The sequence below is a fragment of the Phyllostomus hastatus genome, unplaced genomic scaffold (assembly GCF_019186645.2).
Source record: "Phyllostomus hastatus isolate PE091 unplaced genomic scaffold, TTU_PhHast_1.1 phas_scaffold_555, whole genome shotgun sequence".
Taxonomy (NCBI): Eukaryota; Metazoa; Chordata; class Mammalia; order Chiroptera; family Phyllostomidae; genus Phyllostomus; species Phyllostomus hastatus.
This window is the reverse complement of record NW_025334036.1, coordinates 587,361-602,816: the sequence shown is the minus strand read 5'-3', so window position 1 is coordinate 602,816 and position 15,456 is coordinate 587,361. Positions and strand designations below refer to the sequence as shown.

The 15,456-nt window shown below is 48.5% G+C and overlaps 2 protein-coding genes across 4 annotated transcripts in view; both read right to left on the bottom strand.

Annotated features, from left to right (window-relative positions):
• Nucleotides 1-570: 570 nt before the first annotated feature.
• FBXO22 (F-box protein 22) lies at nt 571-11,645 on the bottom strand. 2 transcript variants are annotated; one of them, XM_045825046.1, is made up of 7 exons: nt 11,129-11,628; nt 10,872-11,010; nt 8,022-8,109; nt 7,194-7,289; nt 5,574-5,738; nt 3,648-3,813; nt 571-1,583 (listed from the first exon to the last, which is right to left on the bottom strand). In XM_045825046.1, exons 1-7 carry the CDS (start codon nt 11,269-11,271, stop codon nt 1,166-1,168), a joined length of 1,215 nt encoding a protein of 404 aa, XP_045681002.1. In that variant the 5' UTR covers nt 11,272-11,628; the 3' UTR covers nt 571-1,165. The 2 variants fall into 2 exon arrangements, with proteins under 2 accessions (XP_045681002.1, XP_045681003.1); XM_045825047.1 differs by lacking the exon at nt 7,194-7,289 and having other exon boundaries at nt 11,129-11,645.
• Nucleotides 11,646-12,947: 1,302 nt separating this feature from the next.
• Nucleotides 12,948-15,456, bottom strand: part of UBE2Q2 (ubiquitin conjugating enzyme E2 Q2) — a 34,478-nt gene continuing 31,969 nt past the window's right edge. For both annotated transcript variants that reach the window (XM_045825013.1, XM_045825015.1), the window contains one exon: nt 12,948-14,537. In XM_045825013.1, coding sequence (XP_045680969.1) covers nt 14,506-14,537 — 32 coding nt within the window. In that variant the 3' untranslated portion in view covers nt 12,948-14,505. The remainder of the gene's footprint in view (nt 14,538-15,456) is intronic.

Sequence of the window (15,456 nt, the reverse complement as noted above, 5' to 3'; positions counted from 1 at the left end):
ATTTACAACGTGTTTTCCTTCTGTGCTATGTAAGCACAGCCAAGGACTCAAATTCTGAGGCATCATCTACTTGACAACGGGTACCAGTGTTACATAATAAAAAGTTAATAGCAACATAGAAATGCCTGCATACTACTGTGCACAGACTAAACATTCTGTGACCATCGGACTATTTTTGGACTTTCTTCAGGAACTAAGATGGAGGGGAACTATAAGACAAAGGAAACTTTGAAGTATTTTTATCATGTGCATAAACAGGAAGAGAAAAATCTTTCCAGGCAAAAATAGGGAGAAGAGTGCTTAAAAATAGAAAAGCAGGAATGTCAGCACATTTGATGTCACTTACCTTACAAGTTTTCTACCTTCCTGTGAGAACCACCGAGAACTACACCGGAGGTGTCTTGCAGTAGCTGCATCGCACCGGGCTAGGGAGCAAATGCTAGCACCGGTTGTCCTGCGACTAAGGCCCAGGCGAAAGTGGCTTAGACAAGACCGGTGTTCATTCCTGTCTCATAACACGGTTGGAGGGAAAAGGAAAATTGTTTTCCTTATAGAAGAATAAAACACTGCTTATTAGTCTTGGCCATTTATTTCACTAAGCAACTGTAGAGAACCAAAACAAAAATAGGTCTTCAATATTTATCAAATAAGTAAAAAGTCAGTAATAATTTCATTACAGCTTGTGAAAAAATTGGTAACATTGTAAAGCGGAGAAAGATTTCTCGAGCCATCTGAATATTTTCCTCCTTTATTAAGGGAGGAAAGTGTCTTCATGATTCTGCTAAAAGATCACCTAACAATGCTGAGGTAGTCACGGAATGCCTGCAGTCGCCATCCTTCTACGAACCCTCCGTCCGCCCTCCTCTGCGGGAGGCGGGTTAAAATCACACGCACAGCAGCTGCGGAACCTGGTGCGACAGCCATGATCGGTTTGCTCGCGCCTCCTGCGAAAGCTCCCAGCCCTCGTTCTGTATGAAGTCACACACGTGGTTGTCCTTCTATTATATTAAAACTACCCCAAAGAAATCTTTAGAGCATCAAAGCTACAAAACAAATACGTGTAAAGCTATTTTTGTTTGAAATACATACATCCCAAGTCTCCGCGCTTCCTGGAAAGGCAGAACCCCAGAGTCCTGTGCTGTGAAAGCCCCTTCCCCGGGCAGCTTTACTTCGGCGACCCGAGGTGAATCAGCGCCATTACTGTTGTGTAGCTGTGAAACAAGTCATCGTCCTTTACCTCGTTACACTTCTTCAAGACAAAGTTCCCAGTGACGATGCGATCGCATCCAATTTCTCCGTTTCCAAAGAAGCCAAACAAAGGAACCCCCGGGAAGAACTTCCTGAACGCGTCAGCCTCCACGTTCCCCTTGGCTCTGTAGTACTGGAAGCCCCTGCCCACGCAGGCGAACATGAAGCCCACGGTGTTGCGCTCGGGGATGCCGGCCGCTTTGAGGCGCTGCATGGCCGCCTCGGCCGTCTTCTCGTCGCTGACGTCCTCGTTGAGGAGCACAGTGGCGCTCTGGATCCGCGGGCCGCTGAACGACAGCCCGACCACCCCGGTGGCGTCGATGTCGAGAGGGTGCCTGGAACAGTCAAGTAGAACAGCGCCGATTTATCATGAAGCCAAAAAAAAAAATTAAATTTTAACAGGTAACACAAAAGGAAAATCCTCCTGATTCACTGGCTGGGAGCTGCTGCCGTTAGCGGCCCTCCCTCGGTCTGCGGCTCACCTTCCAGTGCGAGTGGGACGAGGGGTGGACACGACACTACGGAAAGGAACGCAGAAGGCACGTCGCGTCCATGGGCAAGTAAACCCCTAGTCTTTCAGTCGCAGATACAGGGGGGCAAATGCAGCTCCACGGAGATTTCCAAAACCAATCCTGAGTTCGGAGGGGTACTCCTACCTTGCTCGCTTCCTTAAAAGTAACGTTACAACTTCCCTGGCGTACACAGTGATGTCGGGCACATGAGGCTTGTTGGGGCTGTGTCCCTCTTTCGTGCTTCCCCCCACCGCGGCTATTCAGTCATGGAAGGTGTTCCTAGCTTTATGTTGTTGGCTCCGTAAAGAAATACGATTACATTGCTGCGTCTTGTTTATTGCTTTCAGCCTAAAATTCAGCTTAATCTGAAGGTTAAAACACATTTCCTTTTTTGTTTGTATTTGCCTGATACTTTTCAATGAAATATTTCATTCTTAATAAAAAAAAAAAGCAGTCTCAATACAATGACAAAGCATAATACAGTGAACACCCACAGGGGGAAAACAAGGACCTTACATTTCTGTCATGTTTACCAACATCAGAGGCTATGAATCAGGCAGGAGTCACTGGACTGACAAGAAACTACGACTCAAAAAGCTTAAATGACTAATAGAGTAAGGCCAGCCAGTGGCAAAGCCAGTTCTGAGGGGGAGAAGCCACCTTCCCGAGGCTCCTGTGGCTCCTCTGACTTCACCCCAGTTCCTCTCCGGCACACGACTGCCTGTGTGTTGTGAATCTCTTGTCTTGGAGAATCACTGACCTACCTTTTTGGGGGGGTGGGAGCAGGTACATATCTGAACACCCTTAGGTCGCTGCACTGACTTATGCAAACGGCTTCTCGTGCACGCTGACCCAGGACGAAGACCACACTGACGTGTCCTGTGAGGGACACTCCCCGCGGCAGCTGCTCGAGGCAGAGCACTGCCTGGAGCTCAGTGCACTTGGCCTCCCTCCCTTCCTCCCCGACGACGGTCCAGGGACCCGACTTAGCTCTCTGCTTTCCCTGACCCAACAGTGGAGGCCAAGGGCAGGTAGGGTGCAACGTCACACCTGGGGCGACTGACACGGCCCTGAGAGAGGCTGCGCTCCAACCACACTCCACGTCGCTAACTCTAGAGGCGAAACACTAACTCGAACAGTGAGAAATGAGCACAGGGGTCTGCAGGGCACATCGGGGGGTAGGAGTGTCACCTTCCTGCTTTTGGAGACAGTTGATATTTCTGTTCGTGTAAGTAGCTCAAACTCAAAACACTACATACGTGCATTCAAAATGGGAAGGGAGTTATGACAGAAGAGCAAATATTTTTTTTATCTTTGAAAGCAGAGCCTGAAGTAAACAATTATTGTGTTTGACAAAGCCGTTCAAAAGATCTAGTACAGAATTCCAAATGCACGTGCCCAGTGGCACAGGTGGGCCTGCAGAGGCTCCACAGAAACAAAAGTTTTATGGCCAAACCGGTTTGAGGATGGCCACGGGTAATGTTACTGCCCCTCTAGAAGATTCCAGAAGCACTAAGCACATCAGAGGCTCTGAAAAGCTTGACCCTGAGATCTGCTCTTAGACAGAACTGGAGAGGAAGTGACACGCAGGTCACACAGAGGCAGAGCGGGGCCTTAGTAGACAAGGTTGAGCATTACTTCCGAGAGCGCATGAGTCCCACCGAGAGGAAGTTCTTCAAGGACGACGTGTGTGCATTTTGCTCTCCAGCTGTGAGCAGAATGGTGGTCAGGGAGCCCCTCACCCAGGACCCACCACGACATGGAGTGAACGGTTAGGTTAACCAGTCTGCAAATTTGTTTTTAAGGTTAACCAGTCTGCAAATTTGTTTTTAAAAAGAACCACAGTGACAAAACCCCGAGGATGCGCCCCTCCGCGCACAGACGTACTTTTCGGAGGTCAGCGAGGCCAGGTTGTCCACCTGGCCGCCAGCCACGATGACGTTCATGTCGCTGAAAGTGCCGATGACTCGCTGCAGGTAGTCGCTGGCCCCCACCCGGCAGCAGTTGTAGCCGAACACCAGGACCACTCGGAGCTCGGGGTTGTCTAGGAGGCCTGCAGGGCAACGAGGAGCAGCAAGGAGTCACGGCCTCAAAACGGGAACTTTAAATTTACCCGATTAAAACGTTACCTTCTACATTTTGAAAGTAAAATGTTACTGTTAAAACCTGTACTTTCAGTTCTGTGCAACTTAGTGCTTAAGCTGTCAAATTTTCCCTTTTCTACAAACTTGAACGCAACTCAAAATCTTTGCTACAGCTTTTCCCCAGTAAAAAAAAACTAAACAGCTGTTTGAAAACAGCACAGTCAACACCCCACACACATAAGGAAGAAGCCAGTCACTGAGCAGCACCCGGGGGCCAGGCCACGTCCTCCCAGGGCCTGCCTGGGACTAAAGTGACTCTGCTTCACACAGAAAAGTGAGCGGCAGCGGGAACCCGAGACCCAGGGAAATGGAGAAAAAAGGCACTAATCCGGAGTGGGCTGAATGGTGGTTCCCCCCAAAATACATCCTCATCGAATTCCTGGACTGGGACCTGCTTTGGAAGAGGGGTCCCGGAAGTTATAATCACGGATCTTGATGGGAGATCACGGAATGAAATTAACTGAGAATTTCTGTATCATGAACCCACTGAACGCGGCCACCCTCTTGTCGGCATCAACCTGCCTCTCTTCTTCGTTGCTGCGCTGACTTTGCGGCCGAAACCCCCGCTGCAGCCCTGCACTGCGCTGCCCTGTGCGGGCTCACGCAGCCCTCAGCGGCAGCCGACACAAACGGACGCCACAAACGGACGCCGGGCAGTGTGCCGAGGGCTCCAACCACGTGTCTGGCCTCCACCTCAGACCAACGGTTTCCTAACCACGTAACCGATTCTAAAGCGAGCTGGTCTGCTGAACGTTGTCGGCTCCATCCAGCCAGTCTCCCAACGCCAAGTCTCAGGAGGACACGACAAAGCTGCCCTGGCTTGGCTACCCAGCCACACTCGCGCCTGAAACCCTAGTTGCCGCTACACGTGACACCGGGTTGCTTGGAAAGGCACAGTCGGAGGTTCTCCTGAGAGGAGTTTGCCCCCCGAGGCTGTGAGGGCTTGCACAACCCAGCTACTGCGGATCTTGTGTCTGCACTGCGTGCTCTAAGATACTCAGCTCTCTACTCCCTTTGGACTCTGAGTCCTCATCCACAGGACAGCCCAATAAATTCCACCAGCAACGCTGTCGTGAGGACCAGAAGCAGCCTGTGGTGTGGCGCCCGGCTTAGGCCTCGGGAAATGCTGGCCATTCACAAACGTTCCTTTTGTGGCCACGGGTTTTGATTCTCGCTGGCTTCATGGCCATTTCAAACAACGGGGCCTTATCTCTGCAGGCGAGTTGACCTATGCGTAGACAAAGGGGTCACCACTGCGGATTTTTTATGCCAACCGTGATTTTCAACGAGTTAACGCCAACCATTTCATGTGCAGATTGTGGACAAAAGGCCGTAACACTGCCTTGCTCGCTCGAGTAGCCAGTTCGCGGCTACCGTGTGAGATGAAGCTTCGTCATCACAGCTTAGACACGGAGCCGGTCCTTTCATGCTTCCAAACGACCCCTCATGACCTGCCTGCTTCAGCCACGCTTCCCGAGTGACATGTCCTCATAAACCCTTGCTCGACAGAGTCTGCCTTCGCCTACACCTTCTCTCAAACCTGAAATGCACTGCACTCGCCTTTCACTGCTCGTCTGAACGACTCACAGCTCCAGTTCCGTGAACCTCCTCTGGACTCGGACGCAATCCATCAACAGGGTGGGGATTACGGGAAAGAGCAGGAGCTTACCTGCTTCGGTGAGGCGATGTCTTTCTAGTGTTAAGTTCTTTGGATCCTTAATGAAATGAAAGGGCTGTATTTTTATTCCTTCAATCTGAGGGAAGAGGAGAGCAAAGCCAGATTCTCCAATTTCTATTTCCTGAGGCCGACTGCTACCTGATCCCATTGGTGTCACTAGGAGAAAAGTGAAGCAGTTTGGTGAACAGATGCCACAAAAAATGACGGTTCAAACAACAAAACCGAAGGTTCCTGTCACAGAGCACATGCCACCTCCCGCCTCCCCAGCCAGCCAGCCAGCGTGCTCACAGGCTGCCACCCGAGATTTCAGCTTCCAGGTTTGGGGCAGTACAGTCATGAGGCTCTGCAATGACTCAGAAAGAAATGTATCTATAAACGAAGACCCAACAAGCAAATGGGGCAACATTTTTTAAAACAGTGAATCTTTTAAAAAGGGTATGAGATGAAGGGTATGTGGGTGTTTAATGTACTATTATTCTTTCAACTTTTCTATAGGTTTAAAAGTTCTCTAAATAAAAAGTTGGTGGGGTGGTAAATACTTCTTCTCAGCAGTCCCACTTTAAAAAATTTATCTTGAACATACATATACACACACAACTCACACACACACAAATACTTTTAGCAGAAAAATTTTAGTGACAAATAAAAAGAAATGTCAAAATGTCCTACACTGATATTTAGATTAAAAGTTACATTTATACAATCCAATGTAGCCATTAAGAATGATGTATTTATTGACATGGAAATATATGTGTAATATGTTGTGAATGTTAAAGGAAGGTATCAGAATCAAAATTGTATCTCCCCCAAAATGTACATGAAGTCCTAACCCCCAATGTGGAGAGCTGATGGAAGCACAGAGTCCGATCAAATACCCTTATTCATTTGTAAATACCTGAACTCCTTGGTGCTTCACTGGACAAGACTGAAGTTGAGGTTAAAAGTCTTCCAATGAGGATCAGAAATGACCACTAGGGATTACTACTGAGTGGAACAAAGATAATACCTAACATTTACTCATTGCTGACTGCACACCTGTGTTCTAAGTACCTTCCGTGTGTTAAGTCATTGTACCTCCTGAGGATGGTACTACCGCCCCCATTGCCCAGGTGGGGACCTGGCACCCCTCAGGGGCTGGTCCTGTGCGGTCACACAGACAGCATCGGTGCAGCCAGATCCCAGACCAGGTGGCTGAACCACTGCCCTGTCACTGCCTCAACAGGGCGTCTCTCTCCCCTTAGCTAGAGAAAACAATCAAAACCATAAAAACCAGCAAAAATTCAGAGCAACAAACTGGGAAAATGGCACTATGTATGCGACCAACTTCAGAAGTGGCAGCCAAGCAGAGAAACAGCAGTTCCTGGGGTGGCCCCTGCCCTCACCCAGCAGCAGCAGTGACCGTGAGCATGCTCACTGGCGCTGGTTGGCAGAAGGGCAGAAGACAACCGCTCCCCCCTCGTGAAGGGCTTCTGGGAAGACATGCGGTACAGCTGGTGTGTACAGACAGCCCAGAGATGTGGCACAGTGATCACGGGGATCAACGCCAATGTGTTTTGCACGGCCAAAAATACAAAGGCGAGGCGGGAAATCACGTCGGGGCCTCGCTCTCACCTATAATCCCCGGGGTCACGATCCCCAGGATGTGGCACTGCTCCGGGAACAGCCGCTCCAGGGCCAGCGCCGTGTCCATGGTCGTTCTCTTCCTCGCTGTAAGGACACAGCGCGACAGTGTCAGCTGTCACCCGGGCAAGCGCACAGCTGAGGGTGCGGCGGGAAAGGCAGGCACTGAACAAAGTGTACGTCACTTTACACCGGAACGCTCCATACGGCGGAAGTTTAAAAACTTTGAGGAAAACAACTGGGCTCCTGTTTTCGGCCTGTTTTACATTTTAATCCTAAACTTGACCTGGTAGCACCACCAGCTGGCCTTTCTGCTTTCTTCACATACAGCCTTTGCTCCAGGGATGTCAAACTCTGCTACAGCAGCGAAATTTTAGACTTGCTATCGTGCCTCTCTGGTCAGCTGTGATTAAAGCCGCAAACACAGCCCCCTGGGGTCCAGTTGGAGGATTACCCACTGCCTCAGTCCAATGACTGCAGTGAGCAGGTCCCCATCATCCTCCGCCAAGAAAGGCGAGAATAGCCAGAGATACACATCCTGTTTTAATAATAAAAAGAAGGGCCTGGAGGAGGAAAGTATTTCAAAGTGAGAAAAATACCTTTCTAAAGAAACCGTTTCAATTGTGCTGCAAGGTTCAGGAGCCAACCCCTGAAGAAAAAGGAGCTCTTCAAGCTTCAGAGACAACGCAGCCCTGCGTTCTGCAGAGGGGAGGCCCAGGGCCTCAGAGAGTCACCCTCAGGACGGGGACCGTATTTAACGTCAAACGGATGGTACAGAAGGAAACAAAAACACCCAAAACTTTTTCTTTTGATACTTGCCTCTCTTGTGGCCTCGACACTCTTCCAGGCTAATGAAGGTGTCAGAATCAGCCATGTAAAGAACCGTCTGTGGTAAGATGTGAACATTCTGCAAAGAGAAGAGTAGCTGGAATTAGATCACAGGAATCCACGAGTGCATCTGCGGTCCCTGGGAGTCTGAGGTCCCTGGGAGTCTCTCAGGGTCCACCCAGCGGCTGCCCCGCCCTCCTTCAGGTCAAGGCCAGCCTATTCTGAGTCCCTCCACTTCTCAATGTCTCACTCCCACTCTTTCCTTTTCAGTTCATTTATTTGTTAAACATCTATTCTTTCTTCAAGCCAAACTCATTCCAGACTCACTAAAGAAGTTTATTTTCATAATAATGTAAGCTCTTAAGCAAATAAGTACCAGAAAAAAAAGCCCCTGACTTTACCTGAACAGGCATTGCAGTAACAGAAACAGATCTGGCAACACAGGGAAGGTGCCAATGTTCACAGTACTCATCGCCTTGCCCATCAAATTAAATATTCCTTCACTCCAGCCATGTTCCTACAGGGGACTTTTGCTTATGATCGCTCTCTCTCTCACTCACACACACACACACACACACACACACACACACAATCTGCTGTATATATATTCTCCTGTAGCTCTTTTCCTTTCCCACTTGATTTAATATTCTGTCCCCCAAGACACAGCTTACGTGCCTCCTCTTCCACTAAGCCCTTTCCTTGGCCCCCCAGCACTGGACCTCCTGAGCCGTATGCTTACATCCCAGCAATGCGCCACTGAGGAGCTGGGTGTGTTCAAGCTCATGCTTCCCACTAAACCTCACAGACAGCGGCAAAGCGAAAAAGCGGCTGAATTAAATGAAAAGGGTGAATATATGTTTCCTTCTGAGCTGGTTATTTTCAAAGACATTTGACTATCACGATGGAAATGAGGTAGTTACCATATAACTAAGTCTCGATGTTAATTGCACGGAAAATGCTGATCCATTATATTTTGAGGGTGCATGAAGATGCCTCGTATTAGATTCCATTGAGACAAACTCATGAAAGACACTGTGACACAGTGATGCTGCTGTGGTGGCCTCAGGGCGGGGTAAGACACAGGGATACAGTGTCCCTGGTACACAAGGCATCTTCCCAGAATGCAACGTCGTTGCCAACATTTCAACTTCCACAACACATTCACATGACATGTGGAGTTCCAGACTCTTCTGAAGAACTGGACGTTCTGGCCACAGACCCTGTGCATTCCCCTTGACCGGGGCTGCACAGAGGCAAGCTCCCTCCACTGTCACACGGAGACACCTGGCTGACCAGAGACACCTGCCTAACTTTGGAGCCATTTGAGTTTGTAGTGCCTGCTGCAGACAGGAAAGGAGAGAAATTTTAAAAGATTTAGGCATTCATGCTGACTGCCATAAACCCACACAATGACCCTGGAAAGTGTTCAGGACTTAGGCTCCCTATTCTTAAAGGCTGGAGGTCTGGTGCTGAGGTTTTATAATTCTCTCTTTTCTGGTACCCGCTAAAGAGCAGTTGAATTGCCCTTCCCAGTTCTCACCAGAAGCCTCGGCAATGACAATCCTCTCCAAGAGATGTTCTCATAGCACAGAGGGAAGACAACTAGAACCCGGTTCCATTATTCAGAAAAGTTCCAAATGGCAAGATGTTCCATAAAAATTTTAGTGGACATTTAGAATATTTTTAAATAAAAAAGTTAATAAGAGACTAAGAGGCTACACAGAAGTAAATAAATGAATACAATGAAAAAGGATACTAACATAGTTTCAAAGTATCTCCCCACCAAATATTTACTACAGTAGAAAAGAGTAATTTTACAGCAGCGACACCTGGCTGACACCATATTAGGAAAAAAATCAAAGGTACTATCACCAGAGATGGGCCCAATGGAAACCATATGATGGCTAGTAGGCTGCGACAACAACAGCATTGCTTGGAATATTATGGCCAGAGGTACGTAATCCAAACCTAAAATACATCATACGCTTTACAAACTAACTGGCCTGTGTCAAAGTTGTGGAAGTCAAGGAAAGCTGGAGAAACAGTTCCAGATCAAAGACTTAAGAAATAGGACAAATAAATGCAACATAAAATTGTAAACTGAGTCCTTTTGCTTTGAAGGACGTCACTGGGAAGACTGGCAAAATGTGCATGGAATAGGAGGCTCAGACAGTAGGAAGGCACCAGTGGTAACTCCCCGACTTTACTGTTGGAGTCAGGTGGTGGCCATGCTACCTCCGTGTTTGTGGGTAATTCAAGCTCAAGTCTAGGGAAATGAAAGAGCTCGGGGTTGGCAAATCCCTCTCCAGTGGCTCCTCCCACTGCCCAGTGAGATACCACAGCCTCACTGTCACCTGTGCTAAGGAGGCTGCCTCTCTGACCCCTCAGTTCAAGTTTTCACCTGCCCAGGTGATGCCCATCTTTCAAAAGTGGGGCCCAGAGATACACCACAAAAGAGAACAGCATTAGGGTTTGAAATATTTGGGTTCAAGATTAGTTCTTGGCCTTTTTACGTGACACTAAGCTAAAGAGACCTAGTTGCCTTTCCTGCAAAGCAGTGACAATAAAAGCTTTGACGGAAGCAGGTAAAGGAAAGGTTCTGCATAGTACCTCTTATCACAATAGTAAAAATCTGGATCCATAAAGTGCCCAACATTAGAGGACTGATCAAATACAATCATGGCACATCCTTACAATACACAGGCGTGAAACCTGACATTTCCAGTCTTTCCGGGACATGAGAAAGTGCTCCCTAATCTATACAAATAAAGCCCATGCACGAAACTGGGATCAAAGCAGACCGACCTCTCCAAGGCTGACCCACCCACCCGTCTCACTTGCCTCGAGCTCCCGGGCTGCCACGCGGACCAGGCAGTGCTCCTGCGGGTGGCCGCTGTCCGCCGGGCCCGCCGCGATCCAGGCCACCCCGCGCTGGGCCCGCAGCACCCTGCGCGCGCTCTCCCTCCACAGGCGGCTCACGCTGGGGGCGCGACCACAAAGGGCTGTGAGCGGGAGTCCTTCCCTCCCGGCCACCGCCCGACCCCGCCCACGCTCGCACCCTGCGGGGCAAACCCCGGCCAGCCCGCGCCTCTCCTCACCCGGCCACCCGCAGCAGCGCCTTGGCAGGCAGGAAGGTGAGCACTCGCTCCACCACTTCCGCCAGGTTACTCAGCACGAAGGCGCTCCGTGGGTCTGCTGAGGCGCCGCGATCGGCGCCGCCGCCGCCGTCCACCCGCTCCATTCCTCCCCGCCTGTCCGGGCAGCAGGACCACCGCCCCGGGGGCTTGGGAAGCCGCACCAGCTCCCAGCCAGCGCACTCTGCGCAGGCGCGCACGCCACTTCCGGTGCCTGGGGCTTCTGGCAGCAGACTTCCGGCGTGGGCCCTCGGGTCGTAGCCCTCCCGGAAGCTGTCAGATCCGCAGCCGGTCCCGCACGCTGGGCCTCCCGCGCGCAGCCGCCGCCTCTTTCTCTAGCTCACGAGTCTCTGAAGGCAGCGATAATAGGTGCCCTCCCACGCCTGTTAGTACCGCGCGAGCCCAGCGCTCCAACGGGCGGTGTCTGCGCGCACCCGTCCGCGCGTGGCCCGGCTGGACAACCAACCGCACGCAGTCCCCGCGCCGCCGCAGCGGGGCGTCTGGCGTTCTCCACCCCAGGACTGCGGCGCTCAGCGCTCCGCGCTCCGCGGGCCGCCCCCCACCCCCCCCCCCCGCCCCGCCCCGCCAGAGTCCGAGGCAGACTCAGGCTGGAAACCACGGGCGGGTGCGGGAAAACTAGCACAGCAGACGCGCCTGGCCCCGACCTCCACCGCCGCTGTTCCCCTGCTGGCGAAGCCCTGGCTCCATCCCCAATAACTGGTCTACACGAGTGGGTCTCAAACATTCTGGCCTCAGAACTCCTTACATATTGACGACCCCAAAGACCTTGTTTATGTGGGTTATGTCTGCTAATATGTTCCATAGTAAAAGATTTTAATATTAGGTAATAAATCCATTGCACATTAATAACGTCATAAAAAAATAACTCCCCCAACCCCCCCCAATAGTGAATAGTGCCATGTTTACATTTTGCAAACCTCTAATTTCTGGCTTAATAGAAGGCAGCTGATCGGCTTCCGAGTAGTCTGTGGCAATGTCACGTCACGGGGCCTCTGGAAAACTCCACTGTACGCTTGCGAGAAAATGAGACTGAAAGTGCCAAATAATGTTTTTAGTCTCAGCAAAAGAATTTTGACCTTCAAAATCTCCTAAAAGGGTCTCACGGGGTCCCCAGGGTTCCCCAAATCACATGTTGAGAGCCACTAGTCCCAAATAATCTCGACACTTTCATGCTTTTCACCAGACATTAAGGGTGGCACCAGTGCCACGAACGGAAAAATGAGGGGCAGCACGCTGGGGGGGGGGGGGCAGGGCAAATCAGGGGCTTCTAAAGATTCCCCACGGCCTAAGGAGACACTGGAAGGCAGCACCATTATGTACCTCTGGATGTAGTAGCGTGGCTGCACGTCCAGACGTAACTTCCAATTCAAGAGTGAAACCTACACAGAAAAATCTCAGAGACGCAGTGCCTGGAGCTTTCCCACCTCTGGACTTCTTGTGAGGTAAGTTGACAACTGTGTGAAGGAGGCTACGGGTCCAGAGGGAGCAGAATATTGTACTGGGGGACCTAGGGACAGCCACGAAGAATTTCTATTACAGAATGAGTGTGGGAGAGGGAAAAGGTTGAGGAAGACCTGAGTATGCAATGTCCGTACACACCATTTCTGGGGTCTCTAGCTTTCTCTGGTTTAATCAACCTGCTCTCCTCCCCTCAAGTCTCTCCTCACCCCACCGCACCATATAGAATCCTATTCTAGAAACTCAATAGAACCTACAGACACCTGAAGCTAACAGTATTTCTCATGAGGGGAAAATGACAGAGTTATTTTTTAAATGATTCTTTATTCATAAACTTGATGCAAGTTTACAAAATTTACTGTACATTGCCAAATAAATCTGCAATGAAAAATAAACTCCAAAAAAAAAAAACAAAACCCAAAGCATGCCAAATGTGCAGCTGTCAATCTGTTAGCCATCCGGATATTAAAGAATTCCATAATGTATTCAAGATTTAGCCTTAGGTTTAAGGAACTGTAATGCTTTAAAGAATCCTGCCTTGTCACTTGTCTGAGCAACTGTCAATCAGAACTGTAACCACGTGAACAAGAACTCCAGGAACTCTCTTTCTGCTGTCCTCTCAACCACACCATGCAGAAGTGCCAAGTCTCTCCAATGTGGTTTACAAAGTTAAAAACTGCATCTCAAAGCAAATGCATAAGAAACACTTTTCAACTTTGTAACTGGTTTGTGCAGAAAAGTGTGCTTCTAAATTTCATTTTAAAAGTGCTTAATAACTAGAAGTTACTTTTAAATCAAATGTGGGTATACAAAAATCGATTACCAATCAAAGAGGACTGATTCAGGTAAGGCAATAAAATGGAGGGTATACTGATTTGAGTCAGGTTTTATAAAAAGAACTAACATGTGTAGAGTTCCTATTAGTCTTTAAGTAAAAGCCATTGTTATGATTATAGCAAAAATTTTAAGTCTCCAAATTAGGTGTCTTTTTGTACTTCAGTGTGCAGCTTTTGTTCAAGAAGTCTGTGTGCCAATCACTTTAAAAATTTATTAGTTTACAAATGATTGCAACATCCCGTTAATAAAATGGAAATGTAAAATGACTTAGTATTTTAAATAACTTCAAGATCTATACTGCAGATCTTCAGAAGACATACTGAACCAATAAACAGATTCAGCCCAGCAAGACAGCGGTGCCCCAGTGGAAGTCACTGCTGCAGGCCTTACTTGCTTACTTGGCCCAGCCCTGCTTCACTTTGCCTGAGAAGTACAGTGCAACTCAGGTAAGAGCATATCTTCGGGAAACAGCTCATATCTTCACGTGGCCATAAAAACATTTAACAATTTATTGAGTAGGTTTCCTATCATTATTTTGGCAATATTATAAAGTGGTTTTAATCTGAAAAGGCTACTATGATGTAGAAGACCTTAAATTTTCTAAACCAATATTAAACAGCAAATAGACCTTTATTGGCTCTGAATGGAACAACATACTGCAAGTCCTAGTAACACAGGCGCTCATTATGGAAAAGTTACCCTAAAGTCACAGCTTCAGTTACCTGATGCTGGCTGCCTGCTTAACAGATTTCATTGTTTAAGAAAAAGAGATGATCAGGAGTAGCCAGTGTGTGTATTTATCAGGAAAAATACAGTGAAGCCCCACTGCTCAGTCCAAGAGAATAAAATGAGCAAAATGAGAAGGCTATAACTTATATAGGATGTCAGTTGACAGATTATCCACTAAAATATCTATGAGCTAACGTCTTCAGTACGGCTGTTATGGGGGCACCCAAAGCTTGTCTGCTCGTTGGAAAGATTTTCTTTAAAGCAACATTGGTCCAAACACACGGCAGTCAGTACACTTAGCCATCTTCCTTCGGGGGGGTGTACCAGCCTGAAATAGAATGGAAAAGAAATTAAAATACTTAATTCTTAAACTAACTAGGAGTCAAGGCATTTTGTTAAGGTTAGCTACTTTACCTACTGATAATTTTCATGTTTAAACCTACTGTAAAAATTAAACTCACACTGGTGTTGGTAACACAGCATTTGATGCATTTACAATACAGATGCTCTGGACTGACGGGGGTGGGGAGGGTGGGGCGAGTGGGGGGGTGCTGTCGGGAGCACACCAGCCTACAGGGGGCGGAAGTATTTCAAGCAGTGAGGGCACACTGGGGCACTGGTGGTGCCCTGCCGTCATCCCTGCCTGGGTGGCTGCCGTGCAGCATCACGAAGGAGTTTCGCACCACATACCGCTCGCCCAGGAAAGATTAGGATTCAAATCCAAAATACAGTTTCTATAAATGTGTATAACTTCCACAGCATCATAAAGTAAAAAAACCATAAGTCTAAAAATTGTAAGTGGGAGACTGTCTAAAGTTATTTTCTATGAATAAACTATACTTGAGTTTTCCACACAAGATCTCTATATTAAGAGCATCTCTGGCTGAAGATGAGTGTGGAACATTAGACTACAAGCTGGGTTTCATATTCCATTTAGATTCTGAATTTAAAAGAAAACCTCAGTGAAAACAACCTGTGCCCAAACAAAATCCTGGCATTTCGAGAGAACTCAGAATGCCCTCAGTGCCACACTGGCACCTCGCCAGTGAGGAGGCCACCGCAGCAGGTGCACTGGTGACTGTGCCCAAGACCCGTCAGCAGCAGAAGCCAAACTACAGTCCATCCCTGATTCTGAATCTTTCACATAGCTGACTACACTCACCCACACTTTCCCAAATACAGCACAGTCTGTAACCATTTTTGAATGCTTACTACAGTGTTGCTTTGGAAATCAATCAATCAATTTT

Bases quoted from the DNA above. Each gene is read 5' to 3' on its own strand.
- FBXO22 (XM_045825046.1), bottom strand. From the start codon at position 11,271: ATGGAGCGGGTGGACGGCGGCGGCGGCGCCGATCGCGGCGCCTCAGCA. The intron at 11,011-11,128 runs GTGAGGAGAGGC...TCGCGCCCCCAG, and splicing joins GCGCTGCTGCGGGTGGCCGG to CGTGAGCCGCCTGTGGAGGG. The intron at 8,110-10,871 runs GCAAGTGAGACG...TTCTCTTTGCAG, and splicing joins TGGCAGCCCGGGAGCTCGAG to AATGTTCACATCTTACCACA.